Below are 27,647 nucleotides of genomic sequence, written 5' to 3'. Positions count from 1 at the left end.
GACTAAAAAAAAAGCTTTTCTTTTTCATTTTACAAAAGTCCAAACTACTGTTGATGAAAAAAAAACAAAAAAAACAAAACAAAGAATCTGTCCGTTTTCTGCTTCAAGAGAATATTCTGCTTACGGAATCATAGCTCGGGACATTCATCACTGCAAACCAAAATCAAAACGCAAAAATTGATCTCTTTTTCAACAGATGAAGAAATTATAAGAAGGGTATCTAAGGGATGAGTGAAGTGAATGTTTACCATCTCCATAAGATGCCATCGTCAAAGGCTTTGTGATGATCTTGCCGGTGAACTCTGCAATGTCCTTCAGAGTGAGTTGGTCCACCATCTTCAAGAACCGGTCCACGGGTTTCCTGTCAGATCGACGAAAAACTCGATGGATCGGTCGACTAATCTTAAGCCTGAATTATCCTTCGAGAGATTTCGGAAATGATGATAAGAGGGTTTGTCAGTTTCGAAGAAATTTGCATATACCTCTCCCCATATGTGAGTATCTGCCTGCCTATGTCTTCTGCGGTAATCATCTGCCCGGAAAACGGAAATTTAGTCAATACCCGGTAACCCGATTTTCGAAAGGTTCATAATTTAAGCAGACGGGCGAAAGCTATAGGTACCTGAGATTCGAGATTCATGAGAATGGTAGATTTCGTGGCTGCCTTGGCACGATCAAGATGCTTTTGGTTAACTGCAAGGAGATAAACAGACAAGGAATGCGTATTTTTACATTGGATGAAAACTGTTTGCCTAGCCTAGATTTGAAGAGTTGAACGATTGAAATAAAATAAAGAAATTGCAAACCTTTCCCTCCCGCTACATCTTTCAATTCCTTAGCTGCTACTTCAACAGTTTTTGCGGCAAACTCGGGACTCTGATAACCAAGAATTTGAACACTACTTTGAGCAAAACCTATTAAACCAGCAAACCATTTGATTTGGGCATTTAACCAACAACATGATATTTGCATCATCCACCAGAGAAATCTTAGTTAATCCATGAACGGGAATATCATAGTAAACAACATAAGCATTGCAAATTTGACACAATGGGCAGAGCAGATAAATGATAATGATTAGACCGGCGATAGGTGAACTCACTGAGCAACCATAGATGCCAAACAATCCGGTGTTGTTAAAGATGCTAGTGAATGCAGTGCATGATTGAACCTGCTGATATTCGTTCAAGACACGGAGATCTGTATCAATGAAGAGGAAACAGAGTCCTTATTACCAAATGCTTAACAGATTTTGAGGATTACCAATGAGTAAAAGGGATGGATGCAGAAAGAACATATAGATGGAAAGGGAAAACAATGGAGACCGTTGAACGAACTTACAGAGCCACGAGTGCATTCCTTTACCAGGTCCTCCGGCAGAGAATGAGCCACCGCCTCCCATCAGCATCTAATAGGAATTTAGATTTAAGCCAGTGAATCTTATGTCTGGAATAGCTACTGAACTGAATGACATGCAAAAATAAATTGATTGAAACGTGTGAAAGTTACAAGGCAGGTAAAAGGACACTTTCTTTTTTAATTAAGCACCTGAAGAACAGTCGCGGTCATAGCTTCCTTCTCGCTGTACCAGCCGGGCACTTCAAAAGCAAGGGCAAAATGTGTGGCCTGAGAATAGCAAAACAAAAAACCAAATTGTATTTTGACAAAAATAAAACTTTGAACCCAAACTGATTCATGATGACAGGAAGTGTAATCAGGAATACCCCTCCACCAGTATGTTGACGATAATCTCCACCAACATATTGAGATTTTGGCTCCTGTGGGCGGGCTACTTTAGGAAGGTCGGAAAGCAATGGCTCAGCTACTCGCAAAAGTTCCTCATGATCAACTCCACTTGCTGCCAGTACCATTCGTGCAGCAGTGAAATTCTCCTGGAATTCTCAGACCAAATCAAAAAGGGGAGCACGATAAACTAATCAAAGCAAATAATCCCTAATCACAAAGAATAAATAAATCGCAAAGTTTCATGTGCATATGGTTTTTAAAAACTATTGCAATCTTACAGCAACAAAGTCCTCCAAGACATCCCCAGTTAGTCTGTCCAATGCAGACTCAGGTGCGTAAAGTGGATTTGCCAATGCACCGGCATAACCAGCAGAATGAACTGCCTCCGTGAGAAAGCCCATAGGGTTCTTGGAAAGTTCCCCAATCTCCAATTTCACCTTTCGAAGCTGCAAAAAAAGTGTATAGAAGGATAAGCCCCAAATCGCTTCTCTTCGATTTGTGTGAATACCAGAATTACAAAATAGCACACAAGAAAAAGAGATTACCTCCTCATTCACTTCCCAATCCAAGAAAGCAGGGTTCCTCACACTGTCAATAAGCACTTCCACCATTTCAGGAACATATGTTTTTAAAGCATCAATAGTAAATCCCATCTGCTCCCGAGATGCAGAAGCACAAGTGTGGCCTCCAATAGCCTCTACCTCCCTTACGAGACGCAGATGGCTTCTGTTCAACGTGCTCTTGAAAGCCATCCTTTCAAGTAAGTGTGTGGCTCCATGGGAATAAGGTGTCTCATAAATAGAACCACAATCAACGTATAAACCAATAAAGGCTGCCGGATTCTGACAAAAACACAGACCCAAAACACTCAATGCTTTGCACTCTAATCTTTTCATAGAGAAATCAAGATACCAGAAACTCACGGGTGATGCCTCCGAGGCTAGTTTAAGCCCGTTTGGAAGAGTAGTGACTTTAATTTTGCTCGGCTCGACATGGTCGGCAAGAGGTGGTGGAATGGAGACACCCTTCAGCGGCATGTTGATAGAATAGTGTAAGGATAATACTGATTTGTATTAAGGAAAGCAAAAGAAACAAACCCGGATTAGAGAGGAACACCACTCTCTTCTCCCCACCAAGGTCTAGAGAGGAACACCACTCTCTATTAACCTCCCCAATCACAGTATTCTTAAGATTTCAGATACCCTTACCACAAGCAAAGGAGATAGTTATATAGCCATCTCAGTAACACGCTAAGGAGATGACCTACAAACCTATATAAGTAGCCATATATATCTATAGCCTATAGGTAATTAATAACCACCAGCAGCCGTACTACACGCCCATGTTTTGTTGCTTCCATATTCTCTACAACACGTCCCTCTCTTCAGCATCCTTTCCAAGTTTTCTCTCTCCCGATTAATATCTTCCCCTTCTGCCCTTCTCTTCCTCAATGTTTTCCTCACCAACAGTCGAAATGGCTTATCACATGTCCATTGAAGGAAGCGAGCGAGATGTTTCGCCAGTCAACCAGCTGAAAAAGCCCCCTGAAGAAGAACTCGTAGCTACGGCACTCGAACTTGCATAACGTGCTGCTCGCAAATTGCGGTGTAAACAACCCTATAAAACATGAAATCCAGCCACCATAACAGAACTGAAGGGTTTTTGTCTCACTCAAAGGCAAGCCAGCTAGACAATAGAATTAACGAACCGGCATCGAAGCCGTGATCACTGACTGAAACCCCCAAAAAAAAATGACAAACTTGAAACTAAAACGCAATTGATTCAGTATAGCCATTTTCCTTAATCGGCATGGGCAATGAACCGTTTTCATCCCCGATTCAACCAAAAAGTAGAAATGCGGGAAAGTGAAGCATGATCCGAAAAATCTAAATCCATGGATTCATAAGCAAAGATTACAAAACAATACCTTTAGAACAGAAATCATTTCAAACCCCAAAAACACGAATAAACAGTGCAATAACAAGCTAGCAGACAAAATCGTTCTACCCCGACAAATAAGAACAGAAAATCAAATCCGATACAAGTAGACACTGACCTTGAGAACCCTGGATCGTAAAGCTGCCGTGCGGTACATGGCGACAACAGCGAAATCCTAGACCGGAGGTGTGATGAAGGATTGATTTTGGAGGGGACAACGGAGAGAGGCTGAGGCTGCTGAAGAAGAGACCTTTGCCTTTTCGGCTTTTTGTTTTCTTTGCTCTGTTTATTATCCAATGGGCCAGTATCGTATAATGAGCCGGGATCATGTATGGGCCTGGCCCATTTCAAACATTCATAAAAAGAAAAAGATGAAAAGCCCATGGATTATTTTAAGCAAAAAGTTTTGCGATAAATTCATGAAATATCAACCTCCAATACGCAAACTCCAAAAAAACTATACGTTAAATAATAAAGGACTAATCACATAAAAATACCCGAACTTTTACAAAAATCCCAAATAAATATCCGAACTATAAAATTATCATATAAATATCTGAACTTTTCAAAACTCTCACATAAATACCCAGACTTTTAAATTTTTTTCAAATCAAACAAACGCAACTGCTGACTCAGCACAAAAAACTGTTGACTCAGCAAAAAATTGATGACTCATCATTCAAAATATTACTAAATATCCAAACATTCATCTACATATATTTAAATTAATATATGCATATAAATTCATATATATATATATATATACAAATATATATATAAATATATATATATATATATATTAAAATAAAATTATTTATAATTAATAAAACACATATACACATAACTACAATATAAAGTTGAGTGCCAATTCAGTGATTTCTCCTACAATTATTGGAGCCTCCTCAGGTGGAGCGTGTAGCTTGACATCCTCAGAAAAGATTTCCACCTGCAACTCACAGTGTTTGCATCGATGGTCGACGAAAAATGTCACATCGCACCTGAAAAACATGCTGCGCTTGTGCTCGTCTTTCTTCTCCAAATCGGTCAGTTGGTGAAAAGAAGACCATCTGTCTATCCCACTTTGCTCCTGCGAACTCGGCTTCGCGATGCTCCCTTGTGCATGGCTCGGTGTATTGCGAGCGTCCTTTGATCGGGGTTTTGGAGACCACTGCGACGCCACCATTGGTATGGTAACCGTGCGAATGGGTTGGCTTGAATACTCCTGACGCGATCGACAGAACTTGCTCTCCTCCCATCTCCAGGTGGGTACATCAGACTGTCGTCTAGTCTCATCGCCAGAGCAATGAAATTTTTTAGACCTTGAGACCGCATCACGTCGATTACATCCCGAAATTCCTGAGTGTAGATCCCCAAATCGCTCAAAAACTCGTATTCTAAAATCATCCCAGACTCGCAAAGGAAGACGACTTTGCCAGTTGTACCCCATTAGAGCCCTGTCATCCATACTCATGGATGCCAGACGCCACTTTTCATTGTTGGTACTACCACCCAACTGGAAATACAGTTCTGCTCTGGCCAGCCCATCTGAGACGCCAAAACCATTAAACCTCGATATCGCTACCTTTTTCAGGTGTGTGTCGTCGTTATAGAAAAACTTGTCCGGTGGAATGTTCTTCTCGGTTTCTATCAATAACGAAGCATGTACATGTACCTCGCTAGACGATTTCTGCCGAACAAACGAATCTGGAAGTAGATTTTCCACATCCCCTTTATCGTCACCTTCAACCAACAGCACCTGAAGTTCCGGCTTCCTGTGGCGTTTACCCGAAAAATATTTGTCTGTACATTGAAAGCATACTCCCCTTTTTCTCTGATCCTTCGTTTTCGAATCTGATATCCGGCAAAGCCCCAGCTTTTGTGTTGGTAAACTAGCATCACAACTTGCAGATTGGGACACTCTTGATGGGGAAGAACATGGATCCGTATGACGGTGACGATAACCTATTCGCTGCGAACAGGTGAAACTCCCTTTAGGCAAAGTCTCTCTACGGAAGAGATTTGGTGAAGAAGATGGATGAGCAAATTGGGCCTGTCTAGGTTTGGGCCCCATGGGTACCACACCGAAGGAGCTGTGCTCCAAACACAATGCCAGAGCAATTGTGCTCTCCTTTTTCAGCCCCACTACCAAATCCGGAAACAAAATTTCCAATTCCTGCATCTCTCCATTATCAAAATATGCAATTAGGTTTTCGGTAAACGGGTTACCGTCTTGTTTGCGCTTCTTCCTCTGAGTACCACCTGGGTCATCTAAATCATAGTCGCAGCCACCAACATCGCCAGAATCATTGTCCATCGTTGCCATCTCTATAACGACATCTTGGTTTCGAGATGTTCGGCGACCTTTTCTATCGACTTCAAATGTCGGCTCCTCATTCTGTTGATGCCAAGGATAACGACAGAACGAACGCTTCCATCGATTCTCCTCCAGCAACGCGTCGATGTGTCGACCAAACGTCATTAGTGCCCCCTTGTCCACAACGTCTGCTTTGTTTGTCACCGAAGCCTTCATCTCTTGCAGCGATTGCTTGACCGTCACCTCGGTCGCTGATATCGGCTCGCCACTACGAACCTGTTGCCGATCTCGCACCTCATCAAGGTCATGCACCATCAGAAACTGCTCCATCGGAAACGATGACTCGAGATCTTGATCCGGTTGCAAATCTGCCAGCGGTTCGGCATGATCATCAACCATCGGTGATAAGCTTGAGATTATCTCTACACCATCGATCTGCATCGCTGAATCAGATGTCAGAGTCTCTTCCTCTGCTTTGTGCTTCACCAAAGTCGCTTCGGACTCCACCGAAACCGTGGGCTCGCCTGCGTCGCTTGGTGACTGTTCCACCGAAACCTCGATACCCCACCTCGCACACAATCTATAAAGCATTTTCTCCGCTCTGCAGAAGGACTCATGAATATCTGACATTGACGTTACTGGATCCATTTGCTCTGATACCAAGAATAGTGTAAGGATAATACTGATTTGTATTAAGGAAAGCAAAAGAAACAAACCCGGATTAGAGAGGAACACCACTCTCTTCTCCCCACCAAGGTCTAGAGAGGAACACCACTCTCTATTAACCTCCCCAATCACAGTATTCTTAAGATTTCAGATACCCTTACCACAAGCAAAGGAGATAGTTATATAGCCATCTCAGTAACACGCTAAGGAGATGACCTACAAACCTATATAAGTAGCCATATATATCTATAGCCTATAGGTAATTAATAACCACCAGCAGCCGTACTACACGCCCATGTTTTGTTGCTTCCATATTCTCTACAACACGTCCCTCTCTTCAGCATCCTTTCCAAGTTTTCTCTCTCCCGATTAATATCTTCCCCTTCTGCCCTTCTCTTCCTCAATGTTTTCCTCACCAACAGTCGAAATGGCTTATCACATGTCCATTGAAGGAAGCGAGCGAGATGTTTCGCCAGTCAACCAGCTGAAAAAGCCCCCTGAAGAAGAACTCGTAGCTACGGCACTCGAACTTGCATAACGTGCTGCTCGCAAATTGCGGTGTAAACAACCCTATAAAACATGAAATCCAGCCACCATAACAGAACTGAAGGGTTTTTGTCTCACTCAAAGGCAAGCCAGCTAGACAATAGAATTAACGAACCGGCATCGAAGCCGTGATCACTGACTGAAACCCCCAAAAAAAAATGACAAACTTGAAACTAAAACGCAATTGATTCAGTATAGCCATTTTCCTTAATCGGCATGGGCAATGAACCGTTTTCATCCCCGATTCAACCAAAAAGTAGAAATGCGGGAAAGTGAAGCATGATCCGAAAAATCTAAATCCATGGATTCATAAGCAAAGATTACAAAACAATACCTTTAGAACAGAAATCATTTCAAACCCCAAAAACACGAATAAACAGTGCAATAACAAGCTAGCAGACAAAATCGTTCTACCCCGACAAATAAGAACAGAAAATCAAATCCGATACAAGTAGACACTGACCTTGAGAACCCTGGATCGTAAAGCTGCCGTGCGGTACATGGCGACAACAGCGAAATCCTAGACCGGAGGTGTGATGAAGGATTGATTTTGGAGGGGACAACGGAGAGAGGCTGAGGCTGCTGAAGAAGAGACCTTTGCCTTTTCGGCTTTTTGTTTTCTTTGCTCTGTTTATTATCCAATGGGCCAGTATCGTATAATGAGCCGGGATCATGTATGGGCCTGGCCCATTTCAAACATTCATAAAAAGAAAAAGATGAAAAGCCCATGGATTATTTTAAGCAAAAAGTTTTGCGATAAATTCATGAAATATCAACCTCCAATACGCAAACTCCAAAAAAACTATACGTTAAATAATAAAGGACTAATCACATAAAAATACCCGAACTTTTACAAAAATCCCAAATAAATATCCGAACTATAAAATTATCATATAAATATCTGAACTTTTCAAAACTCTCACATAAATACCCAGACTTTTAAATTTTTTTCAAATCAAACAAACGCAACTGCTGACTCAGCACAAAAAACTGTTGACTCAGCAAAAAATTGATGACTCATCATTCAAAATATTACTAAATATCCAAACATTCATCTACATATATTTAAATTAATATATGCATATAAATTCATATATATATATATATATACAAATATATATATAAATATATATATATATATATATTAAAATAAAATTATTTATAATTAATAAAACACATATACACATAACTACAATATATATATATATATATATCATTACTAATGCATATATATTACAATAAAAATAATTATAATTAAATTTATTATTAAAAATAATAATAATGTATAACAATAATTATAATTAAATATATATATTATGTATATATATTACTAAAAATAAAAATAATAATAATGCATTATTATAATATATATACATAATATATATATTTAATTATAATTATTTTTATGCATTATTATTATTTTTAATAATAAATTTAATTATAATTATTTTTATTGTAATATATATGCATTAATAATGATATATATATATATATTATAGTTATATGTATATGTGTTTTATTAATTATAAATAATTTTATTTTTAATATATATATATATATTTGTATATATATATGTGAATTTATATGTATATATTAATTTAAATATATGTAGATGAATATTTAGATATTTAATAATATTTTTGAAAGCTGAGTGAGCAGTTTTTTGCTGAGTCAGCAGTTTTTTTGCTGAGTCAGCAGTCGCGTTTGTTTGATTTGGAAAAAATTTAAAAATTTGGGTATTTATGTGTGAGTTTTGAAAAGTTCAGGCATTTATATGATAATTTTATAGTTCGGGTATTTATTTGGGATTTTTGTAAAAGTTCCGGTATTTTTATGCGATTATCCCAATAATAAATAATTGTGTAGTTTTGTAGTCTTTATAAAATTAATTATATGATTTTAAGTTCGTGTATTTTTCAAAAATTTTAAAATTGATAAGCTAGCTTAAGAATTGAGAATTAATAATAAAATAACTTGTATTTGTTTTCATGAAAACGGAAATAATTGAAGTGTTACTCATCACCTCACCTCACATCACAATTTAAATCTATTCCTAAAATCCACCAAACAAGTAACAACAACAACTACTACTACTACTACTACTAATAATAATAATAATAATAATAATAATAATAATAATAATAATAATAATAATAAAGTTTGCAAGAGAATTAATTGTCTTAAATTAATAATTTGACTATTCACATGTTTACATAAATAATAAAATTACGTCACAATATCCAATTAATTGTCTTAAATTATTTTTATATAATAGATTTAATATGTTGTGACTTTGAGTTTTGAATAATAGATAGAAAAACCAATAAAACAAAACTACAACATAATTATGAATTTATTGATTGCATTCCAAGAATAAATGTGAATTTAGTGTAGTTGAGTTTCCGAATCCTATGCATATCCATTGAATGCATTCCATATGTTAATTCAATCCAACTTTATAAGAAATTCAAGAATAAGTGTGAAAACAAACGCTATTACCCAGGAATTTAGATTCGTTCTTCTCTTTTGTTCACACATACACACAATAAAACAAAACTACACCATAACTGCGAATTTAAAACCCAAGATTGAGTGGTTTAAATAATTATTAAAAGAGTTCCCTCCCAACTTATGTTTGAATCTCTATTTAGAGAGAACATTCACGTGTGTTTTCCCGATTATCTTAGAGATTTCGTTAGGTCAAAGTCATGGACGGACTATATTGATATGTGTGGAGTGGGGCATATGTCCCCATTGGTGAGATTAAAATTTTATTATTTCTTCATAAATTTCATCATATTTTAATCAAAGTTTATAAATGCCCCCATAAAAAATTGTGTTTAACACATGTAAAATTAATTTTGTCCCCCAGTTAAAAGTTTTGCTAGGTAATTTTGCCCCCAATTATAAGATTTGTCTATGTCCGCTGCTGCTGGTCAAAGGTCCATTCAATTTTCGAATTATCAAAAAAATATATATATAAATTTAGAAACACTCGTTGAGATATGAATCTGCTTCTCGATTTATTCAACAAAACTGCACTTGCGCAGAATCACAAATGTTTGAAATGGGTCTTCTGCAGTCTTGGACAAGTATGCTAAAAGTCTCTCGTTGAAACCGACGCTCTCAAAGTCTCTTGGTGTATCAGCGGATTCCACTTGATGAAACGCTGGCAGCAGATTAGTCCTCAGGTCGTTACGGTTTTTGTCACGAGGATTGAGGGGTATTTTGGTCATTTACCTAGGGATCGGTTTGTTATAAAACCGGATGGATATCGTGAAGATAACCGGATTCAATTTCCGCCGCTGGAGCTCGAGTTTGAGCATGTAACATTGAGATAGGATTCAGAAGATCGGCCTGAAACGTACGGATCCTCACATTGAGACCGGGAACTCGTAATTCTCCATGCCATTTTCTTGCTTTGGTTCATAACTGGTTTAAGTGCAGAATTCACCAGATTTCGGTTTATGCCATAACAATAAACACAGCAGAACCAAAGCAAGGGACACAAAACTTATTCAAACATGAACAACAAGACACAAACTTATTCAAACATTGAACGACATAACCAAACTTATTCAAACATGAAACAACAAAGCGACAGAACCAAGATATTCGATTGAACTGCTCTGAGGTTATTTGGCAGGAGTCAATGGAGTGGTCGCCAGTGCAAAATACGCTCCGAGAGAGTGAACAACATCTCCGACGCTTCCGTGGAACCCCACGAGCCTTCCGCCTTTGCCATCGAGTTCGAACTTTGTACCAGCAGCAACTCCGAACTGGTCAGAGGTTCTTCCTTGAGATGTCTTGAAGATAAGAGCCGTGATAACCTCGACCGGATATCCATAGATTTTGTCATGGTATCCCTCTATCGATGTGATATATTCGCCTGGCTTAAGCTCAAACTGCATAACATTTTCGACCACGAAAAGACGGGTCATTACCGATTCAAGAAATCTGATCAAAACTGAAACGGTCACGGCAATAGATGAATACCATTTCGGCCCCGAGCAGCGACTTCTTCCCGTGGTCACGTGTTTCCAATTTTCCGCCCTTCTCGTACTCGAACTTGACGTAGGACACGCTAGATTCGCCTTGCCCGACATACACTTTCGTTACACTATCGTAAGCTCCATCGTCAAATGCAGTGTTTCCTTTGCCACCTTGTGCTTCCAGTTTATTGACAGGTGTGGAGGGAGCTGCTACAAAGTAAGCTCCGAGTGAATTGAGATATTTATCAGAAAATCCATGGAATCCGACAATCTTCTTGCCCTTGACCTCGAGCGTGAACTCAGTTCCCTCTCCGTATCCGAAGACATTAGACTCTTTCTTGTCGGTCTTGAATCGAAAACCCTGAATGACGCCATCCTCGTGGTAACCCACGACTGATACGAGATGTTCATTCGGATGGTCGATCTCAAACTATGGATGTTTAAAACGAAAAAAGAGATTAGAGCAACGATAATCATTGAAGAAGTATGAAAGTGTAATGTTAAAAAGTATATACCGGCGGTTCTGGTGTAGATGCTCCGTCAGTGCTGCCATGGAGCGGTGAATCTTTCAGCTGTCCGTCCTTATCGTAATCGAATTTGACGTAATAGACACCTCTCCGACCAACCCCGACGGCGATCTTCCTCACGCCGTCGTGGTCTGCTCCGTCGTCCCATTCGTTGCCTCCTTTCCCTCCTTGTGCTTCCACCTTCTCCGGACCAGAACTTCCACCGGACCCACCGGACCCACCGGATCCAGATCCACCGGAGCCACCAGTGCCGCCGGAGCCAGACCCACCGGAGCCACCAGTGCCGCCGGATCCTTCAGATCCACCTGATCCGGAGCCACCGCCCGTGCCGCCGGAGCCACTACCGGATCCGCCGGAGGAGACAATGGGTCCGAAGTGACCGTCGATGGAGTTGAGGACATCGCCGCTAGTTCCATTGAAACCGACAATCTGCGTGCCGCTGGGTGAGTTAATGGAAAACTGGTTCCTGGTTTTGTTTCCATACGGACCTAGTGTTCTTTGGTTCGTCTTGAACGTTAACGCCGTTATAACTTCTTCCCCGTTCTGTCTGGTCGTGTAATAACCGGTCAACTCCGTTATGTACTCGTCCGGTTTCAACGTGAACTGCAAAATCCCCCCATTTCAAACAAAAAAAATTAATATCATGTTGGACAAGTAGAATAGCTTTCGCTACTAATCAACTAACCCCATCGGATTTGCCTCCGACACTGCCCCGTCTCTGTGACTTGACGGCGTTACCGTTGCTGTCGTATTCAAACTCGACGGACTTGATGACGTCATCATACGTAATCTGCGCTTGCTTCACCTTCGTGTGTTTTCCGTCATCCCAAGACATCTTTTTACCGCAGTGGATGTATATTTACCCTATATAATGACAAATTTTATTGTTTTTTATTACACCTTTCTTTTTTTCCTTCTTTCTTTTTTTTTTATTATAATTTGAGATTAAATATAATATGCATGTATTTATACGAATTTCCTCCGAAATAATATTGTTTCACTGATTTTGGTTTACCTTGATTGGGCCAAGATAAAGGCAAACACTCCACAAGCGAAGAAAATATTATTCTCTTTTAAAAAAAATACACTATGTGATCCAAATATTTGACATTTTGGATAAATATTTTTAGATTTAGAATTTTTTTTTAATAAAGATTATAATAATGATTTTTAAAAAAAAATACTGTTTCTATTAGAGAAAAATGCTTAAAAAACCATAAGATTTTTTTCTTCTAAAATAGAAAAATAGTAATTAGATTGAAATAAATTTAAACAAAACTTGATATCTGTTTAGTGGATTACACATATACCTATTAAAAGGAGAAGAAAAAAACAAAGCGCGTATATATATATATAATATGTGTGTGTATAGAGAGAGAGAGAGATTACCTTAGTTAGGCCTTGGGAAGGAGAGAGGTGGAGCGGTGAGCAATGATACTATAATTCAATGATATATATATATATAGGCCTTCTTGGGCTTCAAATCATTATTGACATCATCATCATTTTTATTCAATTATTCGTGCACCACATGGCACATATATTATTCTTATAATAATAAATATTATTTTTTTCTGTCAATTATTTATACAAGTTTCCCTTATTATTCAATTTTAAACCTAACATTATCATAAATGAACGTGATTTCCTAAGATCTCTCCGCCATTGACCTCTTTTAAATTAAGTTTCCCGAATCATATTTTATTTTTCCACCACCAAGATCATCATTAATGTATTAATAGTTTTAGAAGCTTCCCTCAAATTGATTATTAGGTTGTTACCAGCGCAGTTGCCTTTTCTTGTGCATACTCGTACTTATTGCAAAAAATTTATTTGATGATAAGTAAATTTTCGTATGATTGTTTCATTTTTTATGGGCTTAATATATGTATATATATATATATATGTGTGTGTGTGTGTGAATTGAAGTTTTTTTTTATAGTTTATTTCATTGTTGGTACTGACGAAACATGTGGGTTTTGGTCATATTTTACAAGATTCGAAGTGATTTTGTAGAAATTTTCAATCATGAAATAGATATATATTTAAATAAAAAAAATGGTTTACTTTTAGCAAAAAGAAAAAGGTCTAGAAAAAAGAAAAAGAAGAAAGATAGAGATAGTAATTATTTGATATATGCATCGGTCCAAACGACGTGATCCAATAGATATTAATAATCAATGAAGTGGCATCTCGTGGATCTCGTTATCTTATAATTTATAATTTCTCAAATTTTGTCGTAGCCTACGACGAGTTCTTCATTTCTATGAGCTCACTATGAGAACAAAAAAAAAAAAAAAAACACGATCCTGTTTTTTTTTAAGAAAAAAATATTGGAAATGTAATTTTTTTTTTAAACCCAATTTGTTGGTCGCACGTTAACACTTTTATTTAATCCGTTTTTTTATATTTGATAGGAAATTAAACTCTCAAAATTATTTTAAATGTGTTTTCTTTTTTTTTTATTATTTTCCAGCTGGGATGGGTTATATTATATCGACCCGCAGAGAAAAACAGGTAGCCCATATGGGCCTTATACAAACAACACTTGGGCCCAAAAGAAACAACTCCTAAACTGGACATCTGGGCCTCAACGACGACGATCATATTCCTGACGACTGCAAAATGACGTTTATACCCCCGAGTACCCGAGTGTTTTTGAGGTTGATAACATGATACAAAACAATTCGAATCAACAAAAATTTCTTCTGTCTTTTTGGGTTTGGTTTTCAGCCGTAGCTTACGAAAAATGGATTTCGCGGGTTTCGACATCCATAAGAGACCGTCAGTTGTGGATGCCCGAGTCACCGAGGCCAAAACACTTCAACCATAAACCCGTGGGAACGAGGCCTAGAATGAATACTCTAGAAAACTCGGATATACAATTATTGAGAAATATGAAGAGTTGTAAAGATTTTATTGATTATGGAATTCTATTCCTAATAGGATTCGAATCCATGCCAACCCTGTAAATTTTATCTCGGATCAATGAAATAAGCGATCACGGGGGTTTGGATTTCGTAACGGAATGTTGATGTTAACGGAGAATTCGTCGGAATCGGAGTATTGTGGGATCCATGCTGAACACATTAGAATAAGACTGAAGAGAGGGGAGTGTGTATGGTGAGAGTAGAACACATTGAGCTGAGCTCCTTTTTATTGGAAATGGACGAACATCACATGACCACGACATCACGAAGAAAAAACACTTGAAAAAAGACATTGTTACAGAGCAGGAAGAACACAACCACTTTATCAAACTCTGACCAATCCATTTTTGTTTTGTTTTTTTTTTTTTTTGAAAATGGAAGAGGGTTTCTCCTCACTTATGAGATTGGAGCGACATGGACTCCGACCTGATGGATCACATCGCCAGCTTTTCCATGGAACCCTACGATTTTGTTGTCTTTCTCCTCGAACACGAACTTCTCGCCAGCTTCTATTCCGTACGGCTGAGACGTTTGCTTGTTCGTCTTGAACTTCAGCATCGTCACCACTTCTGCCGGGCTTCCAAACACTTTGTCGTATGTTCCCTCCACCGATGTTATGTATTCGTTCGGATGGTCAACTTCAAACTGCATCAAACAAAAAAAAATCAGGGTGATTCAAGAACAAGAAAACCCTAATCAGTAACATCAAGAATTCAAGAACAAGAAAACCCTAAGCAAAGCAGGAATTCAAGAACAAAAAACCCTAATCAGTATAGATCAATAACTACAGTTTTATGAACTTACATTCTCTGTTCCAAGCAGAGTCTTCTTCCCACGGTCATCTCCGACAACGGTTTCGGTGCCATTGGCGTACACAAACTTGACAAACGATATCCCGATATCGCCTTGTCCCACGAGAACCTTCTTCACGCCGTCATAAACGCCGTCGTCCCACTCACTCCCTGCATCACCACCTTTCGCTTGCAGTTTCTTGGCGGGAGTCAGTGGAGTGCTCGACTGAACGAAATAAGCTCCGAGACCATGAACAACGTCGCTTGCATGTCCATGAAACCCTAGAAGTTTTCCACCTTTGCCATCGAGTTTGAATTCCGTACCAGCAACAATCCCGTACGGCTGAGAGATTCTCCCCTTTGACGTTTCGAAGGTAAGAGATGTAATGACTTCACTGTCGCTGCCAAAGACTTTGTCATAGCTACCCTTCACCGATGTGATATACTCATCTGGATATTCGACCGCAAACTGCAACAAAAAAGAACAAAATTCGAGATTGATTTGGTTAACTATTCCACGTACTTAGACGTTAATTTAAGATATAGAACCTATAGAGGGTGGATAAAATACCTCCTCGGTTCCGAGCAATGTCTTCTCCCCGTGCTCACGTGTTTCAGAGTTTCCGCTCTTTTCATACTCGAACTTGACGTAAGAAACACCGATATCGCCTTGTCCGATGTACACTTTCTTCACACCGTCGAAAGCTCCATCGTCGAATATTGTCCCTCCATTGCCACCTTGAGCTTCCAACTTGACGGGAGGAGGCGTGATGGGTATCACCGACGATGATGACGCGGCAAAGTAAGCTCCGACGGAGTTGAGAGTCGTGTCGGCGTATCCGTGGAACCCGACGACCTTCTGACCATCCACTGCAAGTGAAAATTTAGTACCCTCCTCGTATCCGAACAGCTCAGAAGTAGTCTTCTTGTTGGTTTGGAATTGAAGGGCTTGAATGACTCCATCTTCATCGTAGTAACCCTCCACCGATACGACATAGTCATCTGGGTCAGTGACCTCGAACTGCATAGATTGGTGTGGAACGAGTAAAACAACACATTGGTCAACTCAAAAAGGATATAATTTGCATTTGTATATATACAACAAAATATGTATAGGATTTCAGTTGGGTTAAATTCGGGTTCAATTAATTTAATTTTAGAAAAGCTATAATCATATAGTTTTTATATCAATTTTGGTTCGATTTGATTCTATTTTGATTCAAACTCTGTTCCAATTCTTTTTATTTATTAAAATACCCATTTGTAAAAAAATTATGATTTTTTTTTATTTTTGTATTTGGCTTGGATTCAAGTTTAGAAAAATCATAACATTCGATCTTCATATCGAATTTAACTCGGTTATAATTATACCGATCGATTATTTGTTTATAATCAAAATTTGTTTTTTTGATAAATCGTTATAATCAAATTGGTCACTCCTATATATATATATATATGAACATATAGTTGGTATTTGGTCAACGTACTCAAATTGTATATATATATATAATATGTGTGTATATATGTGATATACGAAAAAGATAGATTAAATTAATTATGTAACGACAAGAATAACATTATATTCTTATGTACCGTTTTGTTGGGAGTGGAACCATCGTTGAGGCCGTGGACCGCACCTTCAACAAGTTGTCCGGACTTTTCGTAGTCGAACTTGACGAAGTCGATGCCTTTACGACCAACTCGCAGGCTGATCTTTTTCACACGGTCGTGGCCATCTTTATCATCCCATGCTTCCCCTTTCTTTCCCCCTTGCGCTTCCAATTTTTGCGACATTTTCCAAGTCTTGAATCTTTAAGAAATCCTAATAAAGTCAAAACTATATGTTTTCGGTATTACTTGTATTTATATGTTGATATAAAAATGACCAACTTGGACCCCGGTAGCTTAGCTTATATGGGCGCACAATTAAATTTGACAAATATCTATCGATATTAATTATCATCGATTCCATTTTTTTTATTTATAACCGATCATCTCAACGTTTAGACTAATTTCGAGTCATAGACTGTCAATAGGATATTTGGAATATATGTCACCCTTTGCCAAATTTAAAGTTCAAATTCCGGACGGACACACCTGTTTCACTCGTTGAACTAATTAAGTTTGGATATATCATCGTTTAGATTTTTTCATAATATAACTTACTAACTCACTTCTGTTAAAGAAGACACACATGAGAGCGGTCACACATGACACAACCACTCCCTCCTTTAGGGACCTCCAAAAGGGGAGAGCTTCGCATGTGCTGCCTTTGCTATCCATTATGCAACTACCGAGCGCTCTCTTTCTTATCCTAACTTTATTTTATTTTTGTTACATCTTTATAAATTTTTATTTCACATAAAAGTCCATGCAAGGCAAGGCGCTCCCCCGATTATACAATTCACATACATTTCACATAAACTAAAATAACATGGGTCACGTAAGTTGTAGTACGTGGTAAAGAATTATTACATTCATCAAGCTTAATATATCTTCTCATGAAGTATCTCATACGTTGGGGGGAGAGATAGAGAGATGGGCTTCACGAATCAACGAAGCCCAAAGAATACGGGCCAATAGTTAAAGCGTCCAAACACGTCCTGAAAAGCCAAGGCCCTTTTATTCAATAACTATATGCTTAAACTTGTGGCTTTTGTAAATTTGGCATATTGGGCTCCCATCTTAAAATCTTCCGTGGATTAATCGTACCAACAATATGGCCTAAACTTATGGCTTTTGTAAATTTGGCACAAGCGTTTCAAGGCAAATCATGTGGAAAATAAGAATTTATAAGATCGATCCCAATAAACTTGGTATTAAAACGATGTTTGTTAAAGTGGGAAAATGAATATATGATTGGAGTAAAATAAGATTAGAGATATGATGGAGAATAATAATGGATACAATATCATTATACCAAATATTGTGTATCTGATTTGTTTCCATTGTGTCTATATTTCCTTTTTATTCTATTTCTTAATTTTCCTATAAATATGTAGTTCATTTTCATTATAATGTAACCAGAAGAAGAAGAGATGTAGCAATAAAAGTAATTTCGTTTCTTTCTATTTGTCTTATTTTATTTCCGCATTTTATTTTTCAATATGGTATCAGAGCAGCGTTGCGATCTGAACTATATGTTTCTCTTTTTCTAATTTTCTAATCTCTTCTTTCTTTTGCATTTTGGATGTTCATATATCCAAATCGTTCAAAGGGAGAGTAAAAAAAACCAGATTCAAACGATGTGCTATGACAAAAAGAAGTCAAAGCTAAAAACTCTAAGATCAAGCAAGATGCTATGACAAAAAGAGTTAAAGCTAGAACTTTAAAGTCAAGCGAAGTGATTTGAAAGAGGTTAATACTCTCTAAATGAATGAAATTTGGTTTCTATGGATTGTTCTAATAACAGTGAAGTTTTTCATCATTTTGTTGTATCTTCAAGATTGATTTTTGAATTCTTTCAAAATCAATCTTGAGGGGAATGTTGAAATAGAAACAAAATATGGAGATTTGATATGATTGATAACAATTAAAGGCATAATATCGATTAAGAATAAAATATATATCGTGATAATTATATTTTGCCTTATTTGTTTCTTTTGTATCTTTATTTCCTTGTTTCTTTCAATAATTTTTTCTATAAATGTATGGATTATTTTCATTGTAATGTAATAAGAAGAAAAGATGTAGCAATAAAAGTGTTTCCGTTCTTTTATATTTTGTTCTTTCTTTCTAATTTAATTTCCGCATTTTATTTTTCAATATGGTATCAGAGCACCAAGGTCCTTGGACCCCTCTGTGATTTTTCTTTTCTTTTCGTTTCCGCTGTTAAATCTCCATCACAATAATGGAGTTTTATATGCCAAAGAGGGATTCAAAAATCCTTGAAACTTTCACATATATAAGAGCTCTTAATTTCATCCGTAATGTCACAAATGAAATGTCTTTGGAGCAGATGAAAAGTGAAAGCACGATTCTTTGGTCAAAGCTTGAAGCACTTCATCCCGCATCAAGTAGCAACGAAAGAGCCAACATCAATGCAACCCTTGTTTATCTCTCCATGCTAGATGGTTCATTCAACGAATTGAGTCTTCAAATACTCGACGAGGAATCTCTACCGTCTATTAACGAAGTTAGGGCGATGGTGAGCAAAGTGGAGTTAGGCAGACTGCTCCAAGGGAGAACAACATGTAAGTATAGCGAAACCGAATACTATAATGATGCCTATTACAGTTTTTGTGCTAAAGTTTTGCAGAGGCTAAAGGATGAGGCCATCTATCAACAAGATGATGGGAACAAAGTGGTGCACTCCGAGGAGGACCAAGCAGCCACAATCCCCACAGAAAAGAAAATATCCATCACAACCGACATGGATAATGATGAAACTGCAGAGGCAGACGAAACCATTATGCAATCTGAAAACGATCAGATCTTAGGAACAGATGAAGAAAGACAAAGTGAGGGGCGGATAGAGACAATAACCATGGTGGACGACTTCCAAGAGGAACATAATTTCCAAAGTGAAGCGATGACCAAGGCAATGATGTTACAATCCAAAACTATTCAATATGACACAGAATGTCTTCATTCGGTTAAGGGGGAAATTTATGTTTTTCACAAGGACTTCTTTCCAGACCGTTGGTCTGAGGGGGAATGTAAGGTGAAAATTCAAACCAATGGTAAAACACTCTATCTTCTCTTGTTTGATTATAATCACGTTTTTGCAACATTATTTTTTGTTTTAAATATAAAACGGAGTGCTTTGGCCTCCTTTGTGTATTTTAATTGGATTGGTGAGTATTTACAGAATTTAGGAACTAGTCTAGAGATGCATTGCAATTCTGAAGGGGAGTTATGGAAGATAATGCAACAATGGAACCAGATTCAACGTGCATGGACAAACCTTTACAACGATGAAGGCATTTACTCGTCAAGATTGGCTTTTCGATATTTCTCCCAGCCAATCTTGAGGGGGAATGTTAAAGAAGACACACATGAGAGCGGTACGACGGAGTGGTTCAACCGAATCGAAGCCAAAAATCAATCTAAGGAAAAACAACGTTTATGGCAATTCGATGGCATCTATTTATACAAAATGGAAAGAGGATCACGACAATTGACAACTTACCAAGTGCAAAAGAGGACAAATATCACGCAAGGAAACTTTGGCTATAATGGAGCAACATATCTATCAAAATATAGTCATTTCTTTATTTACCTATTTCTTACCTTTATGTACACATGTATCCGTTGGCTTCAATATTCTCTCAAGCGTGTATATATGCACACAATATGATGTAATTTAGGATTAAGGGAATAAAGTGAATGTTCTTGTATTCACCCCCTGTTCATCTCGTCTTTTGAATCCTAAATCGGATTTCTACAAAACCGAACTCAATCTCTTTTCTTCTTCGAAATCTGTCAAACATATTCTCATTCTTTATTTTCTACAACTTCCACCCTCTTAATTAGATCTCCAAATATATGATCCGAGCATATAATCTTTTACAAACTAAACAAACACATGACCTACCAATATACATACATATATATATATATGTGTATGTGTGTGTTGATTTGCTGGACAAAAAAACAACAAACCAAGCTCTAGCCGAGTTCGTATAATAATCAAAATGGACAAAAGATGACTGTTTCAGACCCAAATCAAGAAGACAAGGCACAATAGAGAGAGAGAGAGAGAGAGAGAGAGAGAGAGAGAGAGAGAGAGAGAGAGAGGGAGAACCTGTGATTTGCGAAGCTGATAGAGAGAGAGAGGGGGGCGATGAAGAAGTGCGTTGTGATGATCCATGGAGGAGAAATTAAAGTGGTATTTATTGACCCGTTCGGTTACTGACTCTAGAGAAATTGGATGATAATAATACAGATCGTGCTCCACGAGGCCATATATAATAATACCATCATACTTCCTTTTTTTCTTTCTCTTTCTTTATTTGTTTAAAAATTTATATTTAATTACGCAATTATTTATCCGCGTTAATTTATGGCGACCCATTCATTACTCGTCCTAATTAATTTCACATGTTCCCTGTAAGTCTGATTAGTATTTTAATCCCCAATTAAACACTCATATAAAAATCAACTTGCTAATAATAAGTTTTTATTATGGAATGCTTTGCGCAAGTTTTATTTTTTTTATTTGTGTGAATAGGTATATATATATATATATATATATATATATGTATATGTATGTATGTATCTGTATGAGTTTTTATTAAACTAAAAGGAATTTCCTAAGGTTTGGGTATGAAATTGTTTTCTAACTTAGATGATTTGAAATATTTGTTATTAAACTTTTGTATGATGTTCTAATTGCCTAAATGTGAAATTCATATGTTGAAATAAATGTAGTTCTTCAATTTCTTTTACTAGAATCCCCACCTAAAAATCGTGGGAAAATACATATTTTAAGGGAAATGCATATTTTATTGTATTGAGGGATCACTGGCAATAATATAATGATTTGATCCATTGAGTTGTAATAAAAAAATCATTTCCAGACGTGGATCTGCGACAATAATTGAATTTATTTAATTGATCATTACAGGCTGGAGACTTTTTTTTTTGTTTTTAAATAGGAATGGCGTCTAATTTGAGAGATATAATTCTGGGGGTGGAAAAAAAAATAATCCAAATTACTCATAGTCAATGGAAATAAAAAAAAATTCAGAAAATATAATTGAAAAATCCGTTATCATTTTGAGAGCGCTCTATTGTAGTAAAAATAATGTTATACCGTTAACCATTATAAATATTTTATTTATTAGGAGTTACTATTTGGTATTTGGGATTTGGATTGATTATATTCGAGTTTGACTATTTTAATTTTACAAAATTATAACAATTCGATTTTTATATCAGTTTTATTCTAATTTTATTCGATTTCAATGTTTTTATAAAAAATATTTTTTTAAAAAAAATTGAGTTTTATGTTATTAAGGTTTTATTGAAAAAATTTAACTATTCTATTTTATATCGAATTTGATTTATATATTATTCATGCACTTTGTCTCTTTCCCCAGTTTTTTGCTGAGTCAGCAGTTTTTTTAGTCTTAATAAATCTCCGCTATCTTTTCTTCTCTCTCACGTGATGGCTTCTTTTGCAGTTAACAATTCCGATCTTTCATCCCCTTCCGATCTCTAAACACCAAACTCCTCCCCGCCTTTCACTGCCCCTTTCATCCATGACACCGCCACGTGTGGCCAATTTAATTAATAATCCAATAATCAACACAATTTACCAAATAATATATAACTATAATCTAATCAAAATCAATATAAAAACCAATATATATATATATATATATATATATATATATTTAAATACAAAAATTGAATTTGAATGGGATATGAACACTTTTATTATTAAATGCCAAATCAAATCAAGACGAACCAACACACAGTTAATAAAAAAAATCAAATGATTATAATTTTTTGAAACCACTCTTAGTTGCTAATATCCAATTTAAAATTTTAGATGCCAAATCTGAGTATTCAGATACAAAAGTCGAAAATTTGGAGAATAGTAGAATCGAAATCAAATATCCTTAAAAATTGGCATATCCAACCGGTTTATAGACCTTAAATCATTTCTGTAATCTTTTTTTACGAGTTTATCCATTTACGATACATGTGAAAAAAAAAATGCAAGTGTTGTTCCGTTTCGATTTTTAGTTAAATTATAAAACTAATTTGAAATTTCATTTTTTGGTTCACATGAATTTTCAGAGTATTTTGGTTTTATTATATATAGAGAAAATAAAATAAACTCATACTAATATATTCAAATGTCTAAAATCAATATACAAATTTTTAATTTGATAATAATCCAGAGTAGAATTCAAAATTTCTCAATTATCTATACAAAATCATAAATTAAATTGCAATTTCCATCATGACGTGATAGAAAAGAGATTTTTGATGCAAACTTGGCATCTATATATTGACGTGTCTTGACACATAATACAAATAGTCAGATTGATACCGCGTCAGCAGACACGTCATCAAATCGGTTTAAAAATCAGAATTGCTTTTAATTTAACTGAAATTTCAAAAGAAAAAACTCCTAAAAATTTCAAAACTTGTAATCGGTGGAAAACTAATTTCGGAACTTACAAGTGTTTTTATTTATTCCCGAACTTGAAAAATTTAACATGATAATTTCTAAACTTGCTTAAAAGTGTCATAATCGTCCTAATAATAATTTTGATCAAAATAATGTGTTGAATAATCCTACGCAATGCAGTGAATTATCAAGACATGTCAGACTTTTATGTCATATATGTGGAACTTGATTTAATAGATACGTTTTAACAAAACCGGTTCGTAATAGTGAATGATGTCGTTCTCATCGGAAAATCTGGGATAAAAGAGATCTAGTTCTGATGACGGTTACTTCGACGTCAAACGCTCTTGTTTCAGCGGAGGCACCGTCGATCTGGATCTAGAGCTCAAGAACTGTCAATGATAGTAATTATCCTAATCTCTGTCGTTATCCCAAATTTTCCAATGAACTATAATTTTTACTATCACGAACCGGTTTTATTTAAACCGTATCTATTAAATCCAGTTCTACATACATGGTATAAAAGTCTGATGTATCTTGATAATTTACGCGTCCCGTAGGATTGTTCAACAAACATATTATTTTGATCAAAACTATTGTTAGGACGATTATGACACTTTTAAACAAATTTAGGAATTACCGTGTTCAATTTTTCAAGTTCATAAATAAATAAGAACAACTGTAAGTTCAGGAATTAGTTTTCCATCGAAATTGCAAGTTTAAGAATTTTTAGGAGTTTTTCTCAATTTTAAAAAATATATATTTGGGATTAGGGTTTTGAAGTGAACCCTGAATCCTCTGAACTCTAAATCTATTTCATTAATATCTCTCTCTCAAGATAGAGAGGGTTCTTCCATTTTGCATTATTTCTCCTCTGTAAAATGACAACATAATCAAACAGACATGTAAAGAGTTGGAGGAGAAATTGCAGAAATGAAAAAAGAACTCTAGAGAAGACGCTATCTTTTTTATTTTTTCCTAGTTTTTTAGGGAAAGCTTCACAAATATACAGTTTCTGTCACAATTATTTCTTCGATACACATCTAAATTAGAACACATTATTAAAAATATATCTTACCCTCTTTAAAGTGGAAAAGACTTACTTACCCTAAATGGATATAAACAAGTGGGAAAATAAGTACTGAGACATACGATAGTTTTCCCTTCGATATATCCTGGAAAAAAAATTAGGGTTCATTTGCTTCCATTTTTTCACATTCATCTGTTGATTTTGCAAGAGAGAAAGGAGAGAAATAAAAAATAAAACCAAAATCAGCGACGATCAGAAGAAGACCCAGAAAATGGGGGAAATTCGTCATCCACTGAGAAAGATTCTTCGTCAATAGTGGCTTCGATGGCAATGAAACTTCGTTTTCTAGTCTAACAGAAAGAGAAGAGACTAGGAGATCGAGGAGAACGGATTCTTCTTATGAAAAAACTGTAAGTATTCTCCAACATGTTACAACTATGTGTAATTTTAGGGTTAAAGTTTTGATGTGTGAATTTTTAGGGTTAAAGTTTTAATTTTTTATGTTTAGCGTTTGGTTGATTCCACATAAAAGGTAAAAAATAACACAAGGTAGAAAACAAAATGATATAGTAAGAGACTCTAAAATTAAAATTGCAATTAGAAGATTGCAAAAAAAATGTTGAACAAGTAGTCACTTTGAACTTGCTAGATAAAAATAATGAAGATGATAAATGAATATATTAAGAAATGATGATATGAATAATATATCAGTCAAGGTATTGTCAAAGTGTTTCTATATAGAAGTTGTGGATTTTTTAGAAAAGTATATGACTGTTGAAGAGTTTGGATTTTTTACACAACGATCGCAACTAAGGCATATCTTTCACACGAAAAAGAAGTAAACATTGAAGCTGAATTTAATGGTAGCATTCATGAATCAAACTATCAAAAGGAAGAAAGATAATGATCTGTGGTTCTGTATTAATGGAGTACCAATTCGAAACTCATTGCGTGAGCATGCAGTTCTTTTGGGCCTGGATTATAATCCATTATTGGAGAACTTGGAAGAACTCGGCAGAACTAATTTCTACAGAAAGCATTTGGGGAAGAAAGTTATGAAAAGGTTCTCAAGACAAGACAAATGTTACAAAAAAATTTGGTGAAATGTGTGTAGATGAAGTGTAGGACAAGTATAAGATGACTTATTTGGTATTGTTTAGTTATGTCATAAGGCATCAATACAATGAAGTCGTTAATCCATTTCTGCTGCGGATTGTTAACGAGACAGAGGCCTATAAAGCATTTCTTTGGAGAACATATACCTTTGAAAATGTTCTGAGTTATGTGTTCAATTAGTTGAATGGGCATAGAAAACCAGTCAATCAATGGAACCTGCAAGATTTCATAATACCACTTATGGTAAGTGAATTAATAAAGCAAACAAATTAAAGAGTGATGAAACGAGAGAATGAGGAAATGCAATATTAATGTTGTGTGGTTTAAATTGTAGATGGTCTTTCGAGTGTATTCTTAGAATTCGTAATGGCGGATGGTACAATGACGTCACTACAAAAAAAAGGCGCAATACCAACAGTTATGTCCGTTGAAAATGACCAAAAATCCGTTGATAAATATGTTTTTCAACGGAGCTCTTCCTTGCAAACTCTTTGTTGAAAATGGAAATCCGTTACAATCCGTTGATAATTATGGTTTTCAATGTAAATATCATCAATCTTGATGTTAGAATAATCGACACTGACATTGTTTGCATTACTCGTATATAGGATGATTTACCTTCGCAACATGTCGAAAAAATGTTTTGCATCATTGTTATGTTCTTCTTTTTGTTCAACTTGTTCAAATACCCCATAAAAGCATATGTCACCATTTATATTGATTATAATATATGTATTAGTCATCACTCGATCAAAACTGATCACAATTGACGAGTTTTGGACACTTTTAAAAATTTATATTGTAGTAACATAGTCATACGTAATCGTAACATAGTCAAAATGTGTCGTAACATAAGTAATAAAAATTTTGTTTTTGTAATAAGACAAAATTCGTCAACCTTTTATTCCACGCGTTCCTGTGGGTCCCTCTTCTAAGAATTTTGTACAACTTTTTTTTTTTACTTTTGTTGTTCGTTTTAATGAACTAATACGTTTTTATATGTTTGAATATTGCAACTAATTACTTTAACGTTTTTTCGGCTACATTACAAATTTTTTTAAAAAAGAACCACGCTCAACATTATTTTAGCCAAAAAAAACTTGCAATAGTTCATAATAGGGTTGGGCAATCGGTTCGGTTATTCCATAACTAAACCGATCCGAACCGAATAACTGTATTTCGGTTCGGTTTGGTTATGCTTAAAATAATCGATTTGCTATAGAAATGGTAAAACCAATTGGGTCGATTGGATACGATTAATAACCGATTTAATCGGTTAGCCAATCGATTATTTTAAATTTAACCTAAATTAATCATAGGGTTTTCATTAAGTTTTGTTTTACGCCTAATTGTCTTTGTGCTCCGCCTCTGGTCTTCTTCTTCACCACTGAGCTTTCACCTTCAAGCTTCAATCCTCTGAAGCACGTCACTCGTCGACCACTGAATCTCGTCGCCGATCACCGTCAATACCGAAGCACCATCTCCGACCACCGAAGCACCATCAAAGCATCGCCTTTGACCGTCTCAGACCCTCGGTCCACTTTTGACAACTGAGATGCCATCTCTGACCACCAAAGCACCAACTTCGACGATATTCGACCACCCACTACAAAAAACCGGCAATATATCAACGAATATTATCAACGAAAATTTCCATTGATAACATTTCAACGGATTATCAACGGAAAAAACCCGTTGCTAATATCAACGACTATCAATGAAATTGCAACGGATATAGCAGCGGAGGTTTTCAACGGTTTATCAACAGAAAGTGTCGTTGATATTTTTCAACGCTTTTAAGCAACGGAAAGTGGTCGTTGCAAATTTTCAACGGTTAAATATCAACGGATATCGATCATTGGAGATATCAACGGAAATCCATTGAAAAATGTAGACGTTTTATTTTCAACAGATTTCCGTTGATATATTGATTATATAACCAACCACAACCTCTTCCCCATTCAT

The 27,647-nt window shown here is 36.2% G+C and overlaps 3 protein-coding genes across 4 annotated transcripts; all 3 read right to left on the bottom strand.

Annotated features, from left to right (window-relative positions):
* Positions 1 to 66: 66 nt before the first annotated feature.
* On the bottom strand, positions 67 to 3,939 carry LOC104810541 (probable mitochondrial-processing peptidase subunit alpha-2, chloroplastic/mitochondrial). 2 transcript variants are annotated; one of them, XM_010536884.1, is made up of 14 exons: positions 3,803 to 3,938; positions 3,235 to 3,363; positions 2,670 to 2,783; positions 2,292 to 2,588; positions 2,025 to 2,192; positions 1,725 to 1,892; positions 1,549 to 1,626; positions 1,342 to 1,408; positions 1,103 to 1,200; positions 807 to 876; positions 623 to 693; positions 483 to 532; positions 249 to 361; positions 67 to 150 (listed from the first exon to the last, which is right to left on the bottom strand). In XM_010536884.1, the coding sequence occupies exons 1-14, from the start codon at positions 3,839 to 3,841 to the stop codon at positions 104 to 106; spliced, it is 1,509 nt and encodes a 502-aa protein (XP_010535186.1). In that variant the 5' UTR covers positions 3,842 to 3,938; the 3' UTR covers positions 67 to 103. The 2 variants fall into 2 exon arrangements, with proteins under 2 accessions (XP_010535186.1, XP_010535187.1); XM_010536885.1 differs by lacking the exons at positions 67 to 150; positions 249 to 361; positions 483 to 532 and having other exon boundaries at positions 807 to 914; positions 3,803 to 3,939.
* A 589-nt stretch (positions 3,940 to 4,528) lies between these two features.
* LOC104810540 lies at positions 4,529 to 7,811 on the bottom strand. The gene is made up of 2 exons (XM_019202219.1): positions 7,674 to 7,811; positions 4,529 to 7,234 (listed from the first exon to the last, which is right to left on the bottom strand). Exon 2 carries the CDS (start codon positions 6,644 to 6,646, stop codon positions 4,529 to 4,531), a length of 2,118 nt encoding a protein of 705 aa, XP_019057764.1. The 5' UTR covers positions 6,647 to 7,234; positions 7,674 to 7,811.
* Positions 7,812 to 10,652: 2,841 nt separating this feature from the next.
* On the bottom strand, positions 10,653 to 21,299 carry LOC104810624 (jacalin-related lectin 5-like). The gene is made up of 9 exons (XM_010536968.1): positions 21,197 to 21,299; positions 17,044 to 17,272; positions 16,022 to 16,471; positions 15,464 to 15,919; positions 15,065 to 15,304; positions 12,415 to 12,588; positions 11,718 to 12,332; positions 11,207 to 11,632; positions 10,653 to 11,115 (listed from the first exon to the last, which is right to left on the bottom strand). Exons 2-9 carry the CDS (start codon positions 17,242 to 17,244, stop codon positions 10,846 to 10,848), a joined length of 2,832 nt encoding a protein of 943 aa, XP_010535270.1. The 5' UTR covers positions 17,245 to 17,272; positions 21,197 to 21,299; the 3' UTR covers positions 10,653 to 10,845.
* Between the last annotated feature and the right edge of the window lie 6,348 nt (positions 21,300 to 27,647).

The sequence above is a fragment of the Tarenaya hassleriana genome, unplaced genomic scaffold (genome assembly GCF_000463585.1).
Source record: "Tarenaya hassleriana unplaced genomic scaffold, ASM46358v1 Cleome18, whole genome shotgun sequence".
Lineage (NCBI taxonomy): Eukaryota > Viridiplantae > Streptophyta > Magnoliopsida > Brassicales > Cleomaceae > Tarenaya > Tarenaya hassleriana.
Note: the sequence above shows the minus strand (reverse complement) of the source record. Positions and strands in the feature narration are given on the sequence as shown.